Source organism: Haliaeetus albicilla, chromosome 14 (genome assembly GCF_947461875.1).
Source record: "Haliaeetus albicilla chromosome 14, bHalAlb1.1, whole genome shotgun sequence".
NCBI classification, from domain to species: domain Eukaryota; kingdom Metazoa; phylum Chordata; class Aves; order Accipitriformes; family Accipitridae; genus Haliaeetus; species Haliaeetus albicilla.
The window spans coordinates 677,409-696,964 of NC_091496.1; the positions used below are offsets into that span (position 1 = coordinate 677,409).

General features: G+C 69.7%; 2 protein-coding genes across 2 annotated transcripts; both read right to left on the reverse strand.

Moving 5' to 3' along the window:
* Positions 1 to 47: 47 nt before the first annotated feature.
* On the reverse strand, positions 48 to 2,038 carry MIOX (myo-inositol oxygenase). Its single transcript, XM_069801424.1, has 8 exons — positions 1,790 to 2,038; positions 1,408 to 1,570; positions 1,254 to 1,321; positions 1,028 to 1,137; positions 832 to 899; positions 533 to 582; positions 295 to 407; positions 48 to 184 (listed from the first exon to the last, which is right to left on the reverse strand). The coding sequence occupies exons 1-8, from the start codon at positions 2,027 to 2,029 to the stop codon at positions 76 to 78; spliced, it is 921 nt and encodes a 306-aa protein (XP_069657525.1). The 5' UTR covers positions 2,030 to 2,038; the 3' UTR covers positions 48 to 75.
* A 2,639-nt stretch (positions 2,039 to 4,677) lies between these two features.
* Positions 4,678 to 11,365, reverse strand: ADM2 (adrenomedullin 2). The gene is made up of 3 exons (XM_069801425.1): positions 11,274 to 11,365; positions 10,988 to 11,126; positions 4,678 to 7,130 (listed from the first exon to the last, which is right to left on the reverse strand). The coding sequence occupies exons 2-3, from the start codon at positions 11,092 to 11,094 to the stop codon at positions 6,641 to 6,643; spliced, it is 597 nt and encodes a 198-aa protein (XP_069657526.1). The 5' UTR covers positions 11,095 to 11,126; positions 11,274 to 11,365; the 3' UTR covers positions 4,678 to 6,640.
* Between the last annotated feature and the right edge of the window lie 8,191 nt (positions 11,366 to 19,556).

Consider the following 19,556-nt stretch of genomic DNA (forward strand, 5'->3'; position numbering starts at 1 on the left):
TGCTCCCCAGGGTCTGTGCCATGGGGCTGTGGTCGAGTATGGGGTGCTGGGCCGATGGTGGGTGGGGGTCCCCGCTCACCAGCAGAGCTGCCCGGGGCAGTACTTGTCGATCAGGGACTGGTAGTAGCCCCGGAGCTGCTGCATGTCGGGCAGCTCCTCCTGCTTGGTGTAGAGGTCGAACTTGCTGCAGGAGCGATGGTGGGTCAGTGCGGGGGCAAGGGGGCTGCTCCCCTTCGGGGGGCCTCGGCGAAGCCCCCCCCCCCAGCCTCCCCTCTGCCCACCCTGGCCACGCACTTGAGCTCCCTGACCCAGGGCAGCATGCGGAGGTCCTCCTCGGTGCAGAGGTGCAGGTAGTCCCCGTGTGCGTGCCAGGGGTAGAAGGAGTGGAAGCGGACCATGTAGAAAGCCTGGGGGGACGAGGATGTGCCAACCCGGGGCACCCACTCTCCCCACGGTGGGTCTCTGCCCCACAGCCCTCGGGGGGGGTGGGGGTGTCAGCCCCACATGTGCGTCGTCGTCCCCCAGCCCTTACCTCCTTGGGCAGGGCGAAGTTGTTGAACTTCATGACTCGGTACATGTACTCTGGGGAGAGAGGGGGGACATGCAGGGATGAGCCCGAGCGGCTGGGGCTGGACCCCCCCCATGCAGGATGGGCGCCCCAGGAGCTGCAGCACACCCCCCTCTGCCCCATGCAAAGGGCTCCAGCTCCGAATCCCCCAGCAAAGGGGGCCGGGGAGGGGTGCAGCCACCCCAGGTGCATCGGTGCCCCATTTGGGGGCAAAGGGCCCTGCTCCAAGGAGGGGACCCTGGCCGGACCCCCCCAGCCCTTACCGTCGTGTCCCCAGGACATGAGAACGTTCTCCAGGCCGCAGTGAGGCTGGTACATCCCGTACTCGGTGCTGGGGATGGAGTCGGGTTGGGGGCTTGGGGCTGGACCCCTCCCCGTACCCCCAGCCCCTTCCCTAGCTGTGACACGGCTGTGGGGCACAGCACCTCACGGCAGCCTGCCCCGGGGGTCCAGCCTCACCTGTACAGGGGGTCTGTGGTGTCGGGGTTGTCGTGGAAGGTGGAGTCCCCAAAGACCACGGACCTCTGCACCTTGCAGCCCACCGGGAAGGTGTCCCCCACCACGGCCCACTGCAGAGGGGTGCGACAGGCATCCCACTGGCCCGGGAGGGGGTCCCCAAGGAGGGGTCCCTGGCCAGTGGGATCCCCCATACCCTGGTGTGCCCCCTCCCCACTGTCCCGCTTACCTGGGGCTCCCCAAATAGTGCCAGGACCTTCCCCAGGTCGTGCAGCAACCCCACGAGGTGGAACCAGTCTGGGGGCAAGCGGGGCTGTCACCCCCAGTGGGACACGGCCCCACACGGGCTCCGTGTCAGTGGCGGGGGGCGTCAATGGCCCTACCTTTGTCAGGGTGGGCCCGGCGGATGCCCTCTGCGGTTTGATAGGCATGGTAGGAGTTGGGGAAGTCCACGTCCGGGTCGGACTCGTCCACCAGCTGGTCCAGCAGTTCCAGTGCCTCCATGGCGCTCATCTTGCGCAGGGAGCAGGTCCCGTACTCGGCGCTCTGCGGAGACGGCAGGCACTGGGGATGGTGACTCCCTCCCCAACCTGCGCTGCCACCCCGAAACCCCTCGGGACCCTCCCCAGAGCCATGTGGGGAGTGGGTGCCCCCCAAGCAGGCTGGTGTACCAGGGCAGGACCTGCAGCGCTTGGGTGCGGGGTGGGGGGGGGCTGCAGGTGGACTGCAGGTGGGAAAGGATGGCCCCGGTGGGGGGGTTCGCACCTTCTTGCGGACGAAGCCGACGGTCTGGTGGGTGTGCATCAGCAGGTAGGTGTTGTAGACACGGTCCAGCAGCTTCCCCTCCTGCAGCTCAGCGTCAGGCTCCTGGGGGGTTCCGGTGGGGTGGGGGGAGCCCCCCCAGCATCCCTCCCAGCCTGGGGCAGCAGAGCTCCCACTGGGTTCCTTCGGCCTCTCCCAGCAGTGGATAAGACCCCCAGCACGGCCGGTGGGGTGCAGCTGCATCCCCCGCAGTGTGGCATCATACCACCCGACCCTCAGCACCCAGCCTTGTGCAGCAGGACCCCCCCCACGCCCCGCCTGGTGCAGGGGGACCCCCCCCCCGCTGCCTCGGGGTCACCGCCTGTCCCAGTGGCAGCACGACCTGCCCAGCTGGGCTCACCGTGTAGTTTCGGTACTCGGACTTGGCCTTGCTGGACTTGGGCTCCTCAGAGGGGTCAGCATCCTGCAGTGAGAAAGGTCGGGCTCGGTCAGCGAGGCCGGATCCTGCGCCTGGTCCGGCAGCCGTGGGACAGAGAGCGAAAACACCCAGGGACAAGGTGTTCCGTGAAGGTTAAGGAGACACGCCATCTCCAAAGGAAAGCCCCGAATGCGCGGCATCGCACGGCGCTGCACAGCATCGCACAGTATTGCATGGCGTTGTACGCCGCTGCACAGCATCGCACAGTGTTGCACGGCGTTGTACACCGCTGCACAGCGTTGCGCAGCACCGCACAGCACTGCACAGCATCACACAGTGCTGCCCCATTCTGGTGCGGAGTGAGGGCCGTCGCATAGAGGTGCAGAGCTGGGGCTGGGGGGAGCTGCCCGCGCTGCCGGAGGGGGGGCCTGGCCCGGGGCTCTGCTGGTTTAGGGCAGCAGCTCTCAGGAGTCGCTGCCTCGGACCCCCGCAGCCCCCCGAGCGAGGTCTGTGGGTGCGGCTGAGCCGGTGGGTGCTGCATGACACCCCGCACACCCTGCAGCCCCCCAGGGACAGGCGCTGCCCGCCTGCCTGGGGGGGGACCACTTCCCTGCCTGCCGAGGGGCGAGTGTTCACTTGTTCCCTGTGGGGCTGGGTACCCCGTGGGGCTGGGATGGACGTGGGGCAGGGACACAGAGGGGCTGGGTCCCCCGTGGGGCCGGCACCCCCACCGCAGGGAGGACATTGCCGAGGGTCCTGGGGGATCTCCTCCACCCCCCCAAGAGGCAACAGCCCCAGTGCTGAGCTCTGCGGGCCCCCAACCTGCACACAGCTGGGGTGGGGGGTCCCTGAGGGCTACAGCCTGTCGGCACAGACCCCTCGGGGGGGCGATGCTGTGGGGCTGTGCCCCACGGCCCCAGGGACAGAGGGGGGCTGCACGTGCTGCCTGTGTGTACCCGGGCGGACCTGCACCCCGACACGTGGGGACATGCCAGTGGGGTCTGACCCCGAGGCGCGGGGCGATGCGTCTGGGGGCCAGCCCTGAGGTGTGGGGTGACGTGCAGGAGTCTGACCCCGACGTGTGGGGCGATGCAGATGGGTCTGACCCCGAGGCGTGGGGCTCTGGGTCCCGCCTGCCCGTACTCACCGCCCGGAGGCTCCTCATGCCGGCAGTGGCGAGGGGCGGTGGGCACACGGGCTCTGGGGCGGCCGCCGGGACCCCCGGCTTTATCCCCGCGGGGGGCGGCGTGGGGGCGGCTGAGCCTGCGCCAGCTGGTGCGGGGGCAATCGGTCACCAGTTAACCTGCCCCCGGTTAATGTTTGAGCCCACGGCACCGGGCTTGGGGGGATGCTACTCCGCGAGGGTGGGCAGGGGCTGGCAGGGAGACTGGCCCGGCCCCTGAGCTGGGTACCCCCCCGCTGCAGCCCCCTGAGCTGGGGACCCCCGGCCCCCAAGCTGGGGAGCACAGGCCACAGGTGACCCTGCCAGCGGCTGATGGTGGCCCCGGGCTGCCGGGCTCCTCGTGGGGGCAAAGCGACGCCCCTGCCCCACTGCCCGCACTGGCCGCAGTGACCGCACAGGACGGGGCCACAGAGTGACCCCCCTGTCGGGACACGGGGAGCAGGACTGGACCTTGTGCCCTGATGGCACTGGCAACCACTGTCCGGCCACTGATGGCCCCAGGGCCACTGTGCTCCTACAGGATCCGTGTCTTAGTGGGACGGGCACCAGCCACCCCTGTGCCTTGCGGAACGTTAAATTTAGCGACTGCCGATGTTGTAAGCGTGTGGAGCAAGCCCTCGGCAATGAGCTGCCCCAGGGGGCTGGCAGGGCATCTCGGCCGGGCACGTCCCGTTCCCGGGGGCCATGAGGTCCTGCCAGGCGGCGGGCGTGCGGCTGGTGCACGCACGTGTGCGCTGAACCACTGTCGTGCCGTGCTGTGCCGTGCCATGGCCACGTCACTCCTGTTCCCCTGTGGTTCCTGCGTGCCAGGGCAGAGGCAGGAGTGGGCAGCAGCGGGCACAGTGCCCATGGGCAGGGGCCCTGGGCAGCCCCTGCTGTGCCCATTAGCCGCTGGCACTAGGGGTGAAGCCCCCCAGCACAGTCCCTGTACCCTCCCACAGGAGCCCCTGACGCATCTCTCCCCTTTATCTTCCTCCTTATCATCCTCCTCCTGCCTGGCTCCTGCCCAGACCCACTGGCCCCATGCGGCTGTGGGTGCCAGGCGGGCATTGCTGCTGTGACGGATGCTGCATGGCTGTCCCTGCACTCGCTGCTGTCCCTACACTCGCTGCTGTCCCCACTGCATGGCTGTCCCTGCGCTCTCTGCGGGAAGCAGCCGGTGCTGGTCGTCTTCTGTCGCCAGTGGCCATGGGACCCGGGTGCCCACACCCTGCCCAAGGCAGCCCCTCACCCACCCACCCGTTCCATGCCCCATTCCTGTGGGAACATCACCCGGCCCGGCACCAGACGTGACCCCTCTTCACACATTTTATTCTGCACAAAATCAGATTTTTGCTTGAAAAGAGGAGAAGGGGAGTGCTCCACACTGTGGTGCCTGCCCGGCCCAGTTCCGGCGCTGCTGTGGGGCAGGATCCGGCCCGGGCACCCACAGGGTTCAGTGCAGCCCCTCTACAGCCTGGGGAACACCCAAGGGATGGGGGGGTGAAGGCCTTGGCCCCCATGCATCCCTTGGCAGCACTGCACTGAGCTGCGGCCGCCCGTCCCCATGGGACGGCGCTGGGTCCCTCACCCCTTTGCCAAATGGGCAGCATTGGGTCCGGGGGGCTGCAGGCAGAGCTCCTGCCTGTGGCGGGGGCCCCGGCCCAGGAACCTCTGGTGACAGCCATGGGACACCCTATCCTGGTCCTGTCCTGCCCCATCAGCTGGCTCAAGCAAGCGCCGGGACCCCTGGGAAGGAGAGAGGAGCTGGGGTACTGCTGCAGGCTGGTGCTCCTGGGGCTGGGGTCTCCTGTGGGCACAGGGGTACTCCTGGCAGGGGGATGAGGAAAGTGCTCCCAGGAGCAATGAAGGGGATGAAGATGGTCCTTGGGGGGGGGTCTGCGGGTACTCATGGGAGGGGTGTGGGTGGTGCTGGCAGGAGGGGACAAGGGTGCTGGCAGGAAGGATCAAGGTGCCGACGGGCTGGGGTCTACCTGCCCTCCTCATGGAGGACTGGATCGGATCCCCGTTGTACCCCTGCCACCAGCTGCCCGTTCCTGTGCCAGGGCTGAGGGGCAGCCCAGCATGGGGGTCCGGGCCGGTGACTAGGGCGGCACATCCCCGTCCTGCCAGGCCACAGGGGTCACAGCTCTGCTGGGGCAACACCAGCACTCCTGGGGTGTCATGGTGTGGGGTGACAGGGATACCCAGGGTCCCCTTGTCCCCCTCCATGGGCCCCCATCCCAGTCCCCATTGAACCCACAACTTGTCACCAGTGGGGCCAGGGGCTGTCCCCAGCCTGCCCACACCATGCCCGAGGCTGCACCAGGGGACAGGAGGGGACAGAGGCAGGGACAGTAAAGAGGAGGGGATGGGGCAGAAGCGGGGTGCGGGACCCCGGCCATTCCTCTCCCCCCACCATGCTCAGGGACAGTTTGCCATTCCCCAGTGCCCACCAGCACCTGATCCTCGTCTCACTGCAGGGCTGTGGGCGGTATTGGAGGGGGATGACAGGGTGCCGGGGGAAGGGGACAGCATCGTCTCCGAGGAGGACAGGACCCCCCCACAGCAACCCAGCCTCCATCCTGGGAAAGGACCCCCCCAGGTGCCGAGCCCAACCTGGGACCCCAGTGGGGAAGATGCTGGGGGCTGCCCTGTGCCCCCACCCTGACTGGGGGAGGTTGGCTGGAGTGGGGTCCCCCCACTCTGTCTTCACATGACCCCCACCCACGCAGCCATGCCACCCTGGGCAGGGACAGGAGGGGTGTGGGGTGGGGTGCCGTGGGGGTGCTGCAGCGGGGCTCACCCCACCGGTGGCCGCGCATGCTGTGGCAGGGTGCTGAGCTGCTGAGTCAGGCGGGAGCGTGGCCAGGGGCTCGGCCCCATGCTCTTGCACAAGGCGCCGGCGCTGCTGTGGTCAGCAGGATCCCCTGCCGCCCCTTGGACCCGTCAACAGCCCAGGCCAGTCGGGCCACCGCCAGCCGCCATGGGCCACCGGCTCCCCGGCCCATGCCCGTGGTCCTCTCCGCTCCACGGGGCGCCGGTTGGCAAGGGCACCGGAGCCCCTCTTTGGGCATGCTCCCACCAGCCCCACGTCCCTGGTGGGGCCGTGGCCAGAGCCGGGCTCTGCCCGGGGGGCACCGGGCACCCCCAGAAAGGTGCAGAGGGAACCCAGCCACATCTGACTCTGGAAGCGCTTTAGTGGGGGGTCCCGCGGGGCAAAGCGGGGGGCACGGGGCCAGGCAGTCTAGTGCAGCGACCGACACCCCCCCCCTCACCCGTAGCTATGGGGGCTGTTGGGGTTCATGGGGGACGAGTCCTGGCGGCCTGACTGGCCCATCAGCTGCCAGAGGCGGTGGCTCAGGTTCTGCACCTGGCAGGTGCCCAGCACGCAGCCCACCCGCAGCAGCTGCATGTGCTGCAGCCGCCCCGACGCGTGCCGGCGGCCCCGCGGGTGCCGGGAGCCACGCCGCAGGACGAGGCGGCGGACGTGCTGGGGGGCCAGGCGGGCACCGTGCCGGGGTCCGTGGCGCGGGGCGAGCTTCGGGCTCTGCCGCGGGATGAGCGGTTTGTGCGGGGGAACCGGGCGGGCACCGTGCCGGGGGGTGAGCTGGGGTCCGTGCCGCGGGGCGAGCTTCGGGCCATGGCGTGGGACGAGCGGTCTGTGCCGAGGGCTGCTGGCGGGCTGCAGCAGGGCCGGGAGCTGCGGTCCCGGGTGGTCCCCAAGGAGCGAGGCTGGGGAGGGTCTCCTGTCCGGGGGCTCCCTGCAAGAGAGCAGCAGCGGGGTCAGCGGGAGGGGGCAACGCTCAGCAGGCAGCAGCGGGCAGAGCCACGGCACCCCGGGCACGGGGGAGGGGGGCTGCAAGGCACCCTGATAGCAGGGGTAAAGGGGGTTTGGCCGTGCCGGGGGTGCCATGGTGGGCCAGGGGGAGGCAGCCCCCCCAGCCCTGCCAACCCCTCTCGGTCGCTCTGCCCAGCTCTGCCCTGGGCCCTGGGCCTGCCAAGCCAGGAGGAGGAGGAGGAGGAGGAGGAGGAGGAGGAGGAGGAGGAGGAGGAGGAGGAGGAGGAGGAGGAGGAGGAGGAGGAGGAGCAGGAGGCGGCGGCAGCCAGGAAAGGGGAGCTGCTACCTGCAGCCGCACACGTACTCCATGCTCCGGCATCGTGCCGCGGCGGCAGGGCTGGCAAGAGCTGCCTGCCACGGCCAGGGCTGCAGCCCCACACCAGCCCCTTCCCACCCCAAACCAGTGGGGCTGGGAGACCCCCGTGTCCCCCCCCATTCTGCTGGTCTCCCCAGGCAGAGGGGATCCCATGGCACTGCGTGACCATGGCTGGCAGCCCCACCATTTGCTCCTGCCAGCCCCATGCCAAGCCCACCGCCAACCCACAAGCACAGGCACTGTGAGGGATGTGTGGGTCCCGGGGGTCCCAGGGGTGCTGACCCTGCTGCCCCCCCTCCAGGATCCCCCCAGGGTGCGCAAACAGGGACCCCCCAGCACCGCCAGCTCCAGCACAGCCCGGTCGGCCTCCCCTCGTGGAGGAGCTGGTGACCCCACACCGGCGGGGGACACCCACCGTGGCAGCCCCGGAGCTCTGCCACCCGCAGCCGCCCTGGGTCACTGCCCGGGAGGAATCCGTGGCACCCGGGTGGCTGCGGGGATGGCACGTGCCATGTGGCCGGGGCAGTGGTGGCGGGAGCCCCTCTGCTGCCCGCGCACAGGCACACACAGTGGCACCACATACTGGTGCCCACCGTTGCACCCCCCAGCCAGAGCCCCTGTGCCCCCCCTGCACACACACACACGTATCCCTGCATGCGCACCCCCTTCACTACCCGTGAACGTACACAGTAACCCCCGTACACACACAGGCACACGCGTGTCCCAGCGTGCGCACATGCATGCACGCTCCCTCCCTAACCCCTGTACGCACACACAGGTACACCCACGGCACGGTGTGCGTGCGGACACGCACGTGGTGACCCCTGTACACACGTAAGCACATGCATGTCCCAGCATGCACACACATGCACACACTCTATAACCCCTGTACACACACAGGCACACGCGTGTCATAGCACACACACACACTCTATAACCCCCATACACATAACTCCTGCACACACCCCGGTGTGCACACACGCACGCTGTGCACCCCCAGCCTGCTGTGTGTGCACAACGGGGGTGCAAGTGCAGGTGTCCCGGTGCACACACACAGCCCCGGACTCGCACGGCACCGACCCCCCTGTCCCCCCACCACCCGGGGCTGCGAGGAAGCCGGAGGGCTCATCCCGGCATGGCACAGCCAGGTCGAGGCCGGACGTCGCTTGGCTGCGAGCCGCGGGAGCGGGGACAGAGGCCAAATTCCTCCGGTCCTGCAGAGACGGGAAGCATGGGGGGGGGGGACGGTGAGTGCCCGCCACCCCTTCCCGTCCCGGGACGTGTTTACAGGAGGTGGCCAGAGCCCGGAAACACCGGCAACCTCGGCCTTCCCATCCCGGCACTGCCCGGGCCGTGGTACACAGGACTTTCCCAGCCGGCTGTCTTCCAGGCAGCTCCGGCACTGCCGGCTCCGCAGCCTCTGAGTGCTCCCAAGCCAAGAAGCCCCCGTGCCGGTGTCCCACGGGATGGCTGCCGGCTGTGGAGTTCCCCTCCCTCCCCACACTTGGCTTCTGCCCCGGCTTCGCCCCAGCTGGCCCTGGCATGGTGTGCATCCGTGCCGGCCGAGCTCCCGGTGCATCCGGCTGCGTGTGGGATCGCTGCTGCTCTGGCTTCCGTGCCTGTTCCTGGGGCTTTGCGAGCCCCACCGGACACGCCGTAGGGTGCCCACCAACCCCGGGACTGTTGCTGGCAGCACCGGCACCTCCCTGCAGCCCCCCCAGCTCCCACAAGCGGTTCCTGCACAGCTCCCAGCCCCCTCCGGCTTCCCCTGCTGCCGCCCACCCTGTTCCCATGGCCTTTGCACCAGCACAGAGCTGGCACCCATGCTCCCCGGCTGCAGGCACCCACACGTGGGCCCTGGGCACCTGCGTGGCGGGGTCTGGCCTGAGGACACCCCCCGTGGTGGCACAGAGCTCTTCCCCCCCCCCCCACCGCAGGACCCCCATGCCTTTGGCCCCCATCCCGGGGACCCCCACACCACAGCCAACAGAACTGCAGCCACGCCATCCCGCAGCCGCGGCAGGAGCTGCTGAGCCTGGCGGGGGGGGGGGGGGGTGTCTGGAAGACCCAGCCCCCCCATCCACCCCTGCAGCAGGACATGGTCCCGGGCAGGGCCCCCCCCCCGCATCCCCGGGAGCTGCACCGATGGCTGCCTGCGGCGCCAGGCAGGCAGGAGCCGCTCGCAGATCCCTCCGGAGCCAGATGCAGGCTTCCCACGGCGCTGGGCACAGCCCAAACGCGCTCCTCAAGCAGCAACATGCACACCCGCAGCGCCTGTGCACGCGCACACGCAGCACCCACGGGAGGTTTGGTCCCGACCCGAGGTGCCTCCCTTCAAGCAGGAGGTTTGGGCGGGAGATCCTGGCACCCCGCAGCCCCCACGGGCACCCACAGCCCCCCACCGCCCCTCGCCTTGCACACACGCGCAGCCACGCACACCTTGGCACAGGCACGCCATGAGTTCTTGCACATACACGCTCTCCATCACAGTGTGTACCAAAACCTTGTCCAACCCTCGCACACCCTGCCTGCCCCATGCGCGCACACTCACACAGGTACCAATCTGGCCCCTGCGCCCTCCCAAACCCGCAGACCAGCCTCACTGTCCCTGGCACGCTGCGTCCCTGCGGCCCTGGCCACATCCTGCCTCCTCCCAGCACCGTTCCCCCATTCCCACTGGGACAAGGTGCAGCACGGGGGGCCGGGCACCCCTCACCCCGCTCCCACCACCTCATCCCCCCGTGTCCCCACCAGCACTGTGGGGACAGGCACGGGACACACAGCGAAGACAGGGTTGGGGTCCAGGCAGGAGACAGGGCCCAGGAGACCCCCCAGCCCACCCCCTCCATGCAGTCCCCATCTGCCCCCACTCTCCAGGGCACTGTGTCGTGTCCCCCCCCAGGGGGAACCTGCCCACAACCTGCCACCAGCACGAGGGGCTTTGGTATGAGGCTGTGCGTCCCCTCCCACTGCGGGGACAGTGGGCAGCAGGACAGGGAGCTGTGCTGCCAGGCTGGGCCCTGCCTAAACCCCCGGGGAGCTGGGGTGGCCAGGGCTGGAGGGGGTGGCCGGCGGGACAGACGGACACGGGCTGCCTGGCAGAGGCTGGGGCAGGAGGCTCAAGCAGGGCTGAGCGGTGGGCACGGAGCCCCCCACGCGGGACAGGGGCCGGGCCCGTGGGGGGGTGCAGGGCTGTGTCCCGGGCAGGGGGACAGGCAAGGGTGCCCAGAGCCACCCCATGCAGAGCACCCCTGCCCGCACCTGCACCGGGGTGCGGGCAGGGGGGGCACAGAGCTGCCCTGGGCAGGGGTTCAGGCAGGAGGGCAGAGAGGCACCCCACGCCGGGGTGCGGGCAGGGGGGCACAGAGCTGCCCCGGGCAGGGATGTGGGCAGGGGTGCGGGCAGGGGGGCAGAGAGGCACCCCACGCCGGGGTGCGGGCAAGGGGCGGGGGGTCCCGGCTCACCTGCGCTTGGGCGAGCGGCCGTCGGGCAGGGGCAGGCAGGCGGGCAGCTCCAGCAGACACAGCACCAAGCTGATGCAACCCAGCGCAACCGGCGCCGGGGCTCTCATGGCGGGGCCGGGCCGGGACAGCGGCTCCGGGGCTGCGGGGAGAAGAGAAGGGCTCGGGGCTGGGCTCGGCTCCAGCCCCCCCCCCGCTGCCCCCCGTCCCGTCCCGCAGCCCGGGGCTGGGAGGGTGCGGGGTCTCCGGGGGGGGGGGGAGGGGGGGTCCCGAGGGGTCCCGGCCGTACCTGGGCGGGGGCCGGGACTCAGGTCAGGTCCGTGCCTCGCTCGGCGCTGCCGCTCCCCGCCCCGGCCCAGGTTAAATATCGCCGGGCCCGGCGCGGCGGGACGGGCGAGGAGGAGCCGAGCGGCCGCGGGAGGAGCCACAGGCGGGGGCAGCTCCGCAACGGCCCCGCACCCCCTCCCCGGCACTGCATCCCCCCCCCCTCGGCATCGCACCCCCCCGACCCCGTACCCCCCCGCCAGCACCGCATCCCCCCCCGGCTCCGTACAACCCCCCGGCCCCGCATCCCCCCCCCGGCCCCGTACACCCCCCCGGCACCGCACCCCCCCCCCCGGCCCCGCATCCCTCCCCCGGCGGCTCCGCTTCCCGGCACCCGCCCGGCCCCGCCGCTCCCCCAGCGCCGGCCCCGGGACCCCCCCGGAGCGGGGCCGGGCTGGGATGGGGCTGGGGGAGCGATCCGGGGGGGTTGGGATGGGATGGGATGGGGCTGGGGGAGCGGTCCGGGGGGGCTGGGATGGGATGGGATGGGGGAGCAGTGCGGGAGGGAGTGGGATGAGACCGGGATGGAGCTGGGGGAGCCACCCCAGAATCTGGGCTGGGGCTAATGGGGGGGGTCGGGGTACCCCCCAGCCCACCTGCCAGCCCCCTCCCCAACACCGCGGCAGCGGGGGCCAGGCCAAGCGGTGCTGGGCCCTGCCAGGCCCCGGGAGCCATGCTGTGCCACGTCGTGCCGCGCTCAGCCCTGCCAAGCCCCGCTGCCTGCCTCCCGCCTGGCACCGCACGTCGTCCCCGGAGCACCCCGACACCCCCTGTCCTGCGCCCTGCATCCCACTGCCGTGCCGAGGAGTTTGCGGCGGGTCAGGCCCCCCCCCCCAGCTCCCCTCGCTGCTCCCCACACTTGGGGGGTAAACCCAGGCTGGAGGACCAAGGCCGCATCCTGCCTCCCTTCCCCGGGCTGCGTGGGGAAGCCAGGTGCAGCCCAGTGCCCCCAGTTCAGCCAGCCCCACCTCTGCCCCACACTGCCCGGGAGCCCTGTCCCCACGGGGGGCAGCACCCCGGCACCCCACGGCACTGCACCCGGCATCCGGCACAGCCCACGAGCGGGGCTGGAGCCGCTCTGCGGGAACGTGTGTCTGCATGCACCTTCTCCCAGGGCTAATTTAGGTTAATGTTTTTAAACATCACATGGGGCCTTTTAAAACAATTAAGGAATGTAATCCACAGAGGTCAGACCAGTCCCGGCGTTCCCCCCGCGGGAGAACCAGCTCGCCGAAACCGGGGGCGGTGGGGAGCCGCTGCTGGCAGTGCCCGGGGGGCATGGGGGGCTGGCAGCCATTGGGGCTCGGGGTGCTGCTCCTCGAGCTGGGCAGCCAGAGCTCAGCAGGGGAGGGGGTCCCCGCCAGCCCCCCTCGACGGGGCCCCCCACCTCCTGCTCTGGGACGGGGTCTGGGTGTCCTCCGTGCCCACGCTGACGGGACGGGGACGGGGCAAGGAGCCCCCAGCACCCTGGGGTCCCCAAGGTGGGCTCCGGGCCCCAGAGTGGGGGTGCCTGCACCCCCTCCCCTGCCCGCTCCCCCCACCGCGGCCTCCCCAGGCCGAGGGGCCGGGGGCCTCCGCGTGCTCCGAATCGCTGAGATTCTTCCGCATTATCAGGACACAAAGGCTTCAAACACCCGGTCCCAGTGCAGGGGGATTTGTGGCAGCACCTGATCGTGGGGAGGTGGGGATGGGGTGGGGGGTGATGGGTTCAAACTCCCCCTGAGCGGGGCTGCGGGTCCAGCCCCTGCCCACAGCGGTACAGCATTCCCCCCAGCGCCGTGGCCCCCGGCTCTCTGCGCATCTCCCCAGGGGGAATTTCTGCGGCATGCTGGGCTCTTCCGCTTGTTTGTTGCTGGATTATCCCGGAGAGAAAGAAAAACAGCACGAAAACAACGCGGCAGAGCTGCGGGCAAGGGCACGCGGGGCCAAACACCTGGCACAACCCCGGCACGGCACACGCTACCGTGGGCCACCAATGCCCAAACCCCTGCCTGGAGCTCACCGCCACCGCGGCATCCCCATGGGCCGTGCTCCAGTGGGATGTCATGCTACGGTCCCTGGGGCTGAGCCCTGGCACGGCTCTGCCATGGTGCCGGTACTCCAAAGCAAACCCCAGGCAGTGCCATGCCATGCCATGCCGTGATGGGGGTCCTGGCCGGGGCTCACACCCAGGCACCTCCTGGGACCCTGCACAGGTCCCCATCTGGATCTCATGTGGGGCAGTGCCAGCCGCTGCCACCCCGGGGGACAAACCCGGGTCACAGGGGTCTGCAGCACCGGCGTGAGCCCGCGTGGGAGGAGGGGGCTCTGGCCAGTTCACATCCACCTAACACAGGCTACTGGGGGGGGGGAGCCGCCCTCGCTGGCCAGTCGCCCCTTCCCATGCAGTGGGGTGGGGATCGCGGGGCAGGGGGTGAGTGGGAGGCTGGGGCTCAGCTGGGACCCCCGGCCCGCCTCGGCTCTGCAGCTCCAGGCGCTGCCACAGAGCAGAGGAGCAGCAGGAGCAGGAGCAGGAGCAGGAGCAGGTCTCTCCACTGGCCCCTGCTCCAGGCGTGCGTGCTGCCCCAGGGACGTGGCAGAGTCGCGGCTGAGCCCCTGGGGTCCTGCAGCAAGGGCAGAACAACCCGGCTCCCTGCCCTCCTCAGGGGATCACCGCTCCTGGGGAGCTGGGAAGGACCCCGGGTCCTGCTTTACCACCCGGCTGTGCTGGATCCGGCCGTCGGCCTGCAGCCATCCCGGCAGAGCTCACCGCTGCCGCTGCGTCGGGTAACCTGGCATCTGGGCTCACCTGCACCCAGGCCCGAGCCGTGGCCGGACCCACACCGGGAGCTGCCATCACCCCACCGCCCCAGCTCTCCGCTGGGGACAGGCAGCACTTGCCCTCTCCCTCTCTCCTCCGAGGCAGCCTGGCTTCCAGCCATGGGAATCAATTGCAAAGTTTCAATTAGCTTAATTGCCTCCTGGCTGAGGCTCCGGGGGAGGGTGAGGGCAGAGAGCAGCGGCTGCAGCCCCGCTCCGCTTTCCCGCTCCCCAAAAAGCGCTTTTGGGGGCAGGTGTGTGGAACAGGAGCAGGGTTAGCTGCACCCCTGGCATGGCCCACAAGCACCCGCTGCGTCCCAGGGGGAAGGTGGGGGGGGGAGGCAGAGCGAGGTCCCTGCACCCTCCCTGCCCACCGGTCCCCTGGGGAAGGGGCTGCACGCCGAGGGGCCGGTACCCCATTGCCGAGCCCCGCCAGGACCCTCGTGGCTACATCCCCTGGGTACCCCCTGTTCTCCAGGGCGGCAGCATCACCCAGGGGTCAGCGGAACATGGGGTGATGGGGGCTGCCCGGGGTGGGGGGCCGGAGCCACAGGGGCCTTGCCCGGGACAGCAGCACCGCAGCCACGCGTGACGCAGGCGAGCAGGAAGGTAAACACACCTTTACCGCAGCTGCTGGGCCGGGAGCGATGGGTGCGGGAACGGGCGGCACCCTGCCCCAGCCACGCTGAATCACCTGCGCTCGCGCCGGAGCACCCAGAGCTTCTCCTGGTCCTCGCCTGGGCGCTGCTCTTTGCCCCATGTCATGGCTTCCCTCCTCATCGCGGCAGAGCCCCCCTGTCATGTCTGAGCCCCCCCCAACATGGCAGGGCCCCCCGCACGGTGGCTGACCCGCAGACATGGGGCAACCGGAGGGAAGCCGTGTGGGCACGGGGGGACGTGCTGGGGAGAGCTCGCTGGGGAATTCCTTCCCCTCCAAGCTGGGAATTTGGGGAGTTGTCCCGAGGAGCCACGTGGAAACCTGCCAGCTGCCTCTGCCAGGGAGGGAACCGGCGGCAAACGTCCCGCCAAAACCCAGCTGCTGGCGGCACGGCACCCGGCTTTAGCCAGCGGTGCCCCGGGGTGAGGGCTCTGCCATCCGAAATGTGCCTACCCCTGAGCACTCCCATCTGCGCTCCCTCTGGGGGCTGTGGGGCCAAGCAGCAGCCGGGCAGAGCCCGCCAGCAGTGCGTGCATGGCCAGGACCCCCAGCCCCATCAATTCTCACCCCGAAATAGGGCTGGGGGCATGCTGAGCCCCCCGAGGGTGCAGGAGGATGCCCGGCCCCGAGGTACCCGGGGTTTGCTGTGTCCCCACAGCATTTCCAGAGCTCTCCCTGCCTGGTGTGGCATGGACGGGGACAAACCGGGCTCCCACTGCTGGGGGGCACAGTGGGCGCTCCATCGCTGGCCCCCCCCAGGCAGCAGCCCTGGCTCCCTCGGCTGCTCCTCCAGCCACTCAGGCCTGGGAACAGCAGAGCTGGGGCACAGGGATGTCCAAACCCACCATTGCCCGGCTCTTCCCAAGGGGTTGTAAACCTGGACAAAGATTTCGGGTGCTGGTGGCTGACAAGGGGGCACAAAGCAGAGCCCCCCCACTCGTCCCAGGGATCCCTGCCCCACTGCCGCTTGCTGAGCTGGAGGAGCAGGGTGGAAAGCGAGGTGAGTGGGTTCGCTGGTGGCAGGGTGGTGGGGAGACCGGCAGGAGGAGCACGGGGTGCCGGGGAACAGCGATACTGTCGGGCTGAATCACTGCTAGGCACTGCAGAGGGATGAGCCGGGGGAATGCTGCTCGCACACAGCCATGGGCTCCAGATCTGTGCCACGGGCCAGGAAAACGGTGGCGGAGCCACACTGGTGGGACTCAGCTCTGTGCCGTGGTCATGGGAAACAGCCAGAAAGAGCTGGGAGAGGGAAGGAACGCATCCTCTGGTCCTGCAAGCACGGGGGGGTCCCCAGGGTCCCCAGCATCCCCAACATCCCCAAGTTCCCCAGGGTCCCCAGCATCCCCAGGGTCCTCAGGGTCCCCAGGGACCTCAGCGTCCCCAGGGTCCTCAGGGTGCCCAGGGACCTCAGCATCCCCAGGGTCCCCACAGAAGGGACCAGCCCTGTGGAAAGCAGGGAGAGGGGCGCGAAGCACCATTGCCGAGACGAGACCCAGCTGAGGGATGTGGGGCAGGCAGCAATGGGACACTTGCCTGGGTGCTGAGGGGGTCCCACTGCATGTGGGCTCAGGGACATGGGCACAGCCTCCGGCCGAGGCTGCACTGAGCAATAGATTGCCAGGGATGGCGGCTGTGGCCAGGATCTGTCCTTCCCCCAGCACCCGCTGCTGGCTTTGCCGTTCCCCATGGAGGGACCCATGGGGGGCAGCTCTGGGACCCAGACCCCCGGGCAGGGGTCCAGCCCAGGGACCACCTGCCCTCTGCCACAGGGATGGGGACCCCAGCACAGACCCTGACGCCCTGTCACCCACTCCGGGCAGGGTTGGGACTCCCTCTAGCAGCAGTGGCTGTGGGGCCATGGGAAGCCCCCAGCCACATGGTACCCGTGGGTGCAGTGGGGCTGGGGACCCACAGCATGGCAGGGAGGCCACGGGTCCAGCATCACTCCCACCATGGCAGTCCCACAGTGAGTGCCCAGCCGGGTGTGCTCCACTGCAGGATCCGGCCCCATGGCATTGGCTTGGGGCATCGGGGGGGTTGGGGCAGGTTGGCTGTGGGGCTGCTTCTGTCCCTGCCCTGCGGAGCCAGGGCTGCGGCTGTCCCCGGGGGCACCACGGGCAGGGAGCCGGGGCTGCGCATGGAGCCCCGGAGCACCCAGGAGTTACAGCTGTGCTGGAAGCAGCTCATGGCCCGACCCTGGGAGGGTCCCAGGCACACAGCCGCGGCTGGGGTCTGCACATGGGTCCCTAGTGCACCTGCCCCTGTGCCTGTCCTTGCACCCTGTGCCATAGGGCTCCCTGCGCCCGCTGCTGCCGCTGCCACCACGGGTTCCGCGGGCGGGCAAGACCGTGGCCCGCTCAGTTGGCACCAGTTGCCGCCAGTGCTGACCCCTGCCAGTGCTGATGACCACTGGTGCCTATCCCTGCCAATGCCTATCGCTGCTGGTGGCCCCGCACCCCTTCCACCCTGGCACAGGGCAAGATGCACCCCATGCACATGTCACCCTCGGGGGCTCCCAGGGCAGCTTAGCCTGATTTCCCCATTCCCACCCTCCAGCACGGCTCCAGTCCCACATCCCTGCTGTCACCCTCTGCGGGGAGCTTCCCACTGCCTGTCCGCGGGGCCGTCCCGGGGCTGCCACCCTGCTGGCGGTCAGATGTCCACCTTGGCACATTGCCCAGCACCGCACTGCCGTCCTGCGGGATCGCACCTGGCCCCCATCCCCGCCGGGTCTGCCCTGACCTGTGTCTCCCCCTCATCTGCTGGCTGCCGCAGAGGTGACCTCGCTGCCTCCGAGCTGGGTCCGAGCTGGGATCCAGCTGCAGCCCCAGTGCCAGCGGGTGCCCACCAGCTCTGCATCCCCAGCAGGACTGGCACCACCGTCGGAGCAGGAGGGTTTGCCTGCAGCAGCACCTGGCCTCCTGCATGGGGATGCAGGGACGTGGGGACGGCCACCCTGGTGCCAGACCCACAGTCAGCCCTGTGGATCGGGGATGCAGCCCTTTGCATGGCGGTGGTGGAGCCCCGGACCTGGGAGACACAGCACAAGCCCTGGAAAGAGGCTGAGGGCTGAGCAACACTGGCACGGAAGCGTGGCATGGGTGCGCTGAGCTGGGTGGCACGGGGACACTGGTGACTCGGTGCCACTGGGCACCCGCTGCCCTGGAGCCGTGGGACCCAGTGTCCCCAGGAATACCCCCGTGCCCCCGTGCCGTGGGACCGTGTCCCTGTCTCAGGGTGGGGTCTGCGCAGCGGCACAGTGCTGCCCCGGCATGGGAATGGGCACTGGCCCAGCGTGGGGGACCTGTTCCCGGTGGCTTGTCCCAGTATGGCAGAGCTCAGGGCATGCAGCACCTCCGGCCAGGCCAGCACCCAGGGGTCCCACAGCTGCCCCCGCCCCAGCACCCTGGGGCTGGGGCTCACAGCCCTGAGCCAGGACCGGGGTGTCCGGCCACCTCTGCCCTGTGCTCCACAGTGCAGCCTGCTGTGGCCGCGGTGCAGCGAGGCACGAGGGAGCAGCGGCAAACTGGTGACGCTGGAAAGCAAAGCCAATCGGTGACTCGTGGGGAAGAGGAGGAAAACACAGAAACTGCCATTATAAACTGGGGTTCATCCTGATTTGCCCTTGGGGAGGATGCCCGCACCCACTGCCCCGCACAGCATGACTGGCAGTGCTTGTCACCAGTGTAGCACAAATACCAGGAGGAGCAGTGGTGGTGCTGGGGCTGGTCCAGCCAGTGCGGTGCCTGTCCTGGCAGCGGGGCTCTGGTGGGACCCTGTAGTGGTGCCCAGGGCAGGGAGGCAGGGGCCAGGCTGGTGCCAGCGGCAAGGAGCTGCACAAGCCCTGGCATGCAGCAGCCGGTGACGCCAGGGCGGCAGGAGGTGCAAGGACCGTGCAGGATTGCATCACGCCCACGCCGGCCGGGAAGTGGGGGTGCGAAGGGGACCCCATTCCGTGGGGGGCTGCTGAGGCTGGCCATGCCCTGCACCCCGGGCACCCCTCCCAGCTGGGGGGACCCCAGGGACACTGGGGAGGGGGAGATGCCGTTTGCTGGAGTCTGCCCAGCCTGCCTGGGTCCTGCACCCCCTGCCCATGGGGACCTGCAGGATCCTGCCCAGCCCCGGCTTCCCCCTGCCCAAAGGGATCAGCAGGACATTTTCCCTACATCCTATAGTTCTGCCTCCCCTATTTCTATGTCCCACATGCCTTTTCTCCATACCCTCTGCCCGTACCCTGCTGCTGCTGGGCACACGAGGGTCCAGCCAAGGGGAGCCCCGAGGGGCCGGGGAGCTCCCAGGGCCGCTGCTACCCGCTGGGTTTGGCACAGCTGGACTCTGCCGGGCTGGCAGCTGCCTGCAGGCAGGGCTGACCCGCTCCTGCCTTCACTCAGCCGGTGCCCGCCGGCTGGAGGGGCAGTGTGTGCCTGGCTCAGGGGCTGAGGCCAGGCGGTGCCGAGCTGCCCCCCCACCCCGCACGCACCCCACGTCCCGCTCCCGTGTGGGAGTGGGAATGGGGATTTTCTTCGATGAATCATCCCCTGCTCTGGCAGCGGCTGTGCCGCGGCGTGTGCCCGCCGACCCTACTCGCCGCGGGACGGTCACGGCCATGGGCAGCCGTGCAGCGGGTCCTGCCCCAGGACCCCTGGACACGTACCCCAGCCCTGGCACAGGGCAGCTCCAGGGCACGGCGGCGGCTGCTGCCACGGGACGAGACGGGACAGGATGGGACAGGACAGCCACGCTGCAAGTAGGGGCTGCTGCTGTGGCCAATGCTTCGGCTCTTGGGCC

What these genes read in the sequence shown, in the direction of transcription:
- MIOX (XM_069801424.1), bottom strand. Translation starts at nt 2,029, where the DNA reads ATGCAGCTGCACCCCACCGGCCGTGCTGGGGGTCTTATCCACTGCTGG. An exon ending in CCGGGCCCACCCTGACAAAG is followed by an intron (nt 1,322 to 1,407) that starts GTAGGGCCATTG and finishes GCTTGCCCCCAG; the next exon opens with ACTGGTTCCACCTCGTGGGG. An exon ending in CATGTCCTGGGGACACGACG is followed by an intron (nt 583 to 831) that starts GTAAGGGCTGGG and finishes CTCTCTCCCCAG; the next exon opens with AGTACATGTACCGAGTCATG.
- ADM2 (XM_069801425.1), bottom strand. Translation starts at nt 11,094, where the DNA reads ATGAGAGCCCCGGCGCCGGTTGCGCTGGGTTGCATCAGCTTGGTGCTG. An exon ending in GGCCGCTCGCCCAAGCGCAG is followed by an intron (nt 7,131 to 10,987) that starts GTGAGCCGGGAC and finishes GCTCTCTTGCAG; the next exon opens with GGAGCCCCCGGACAGGAGAC.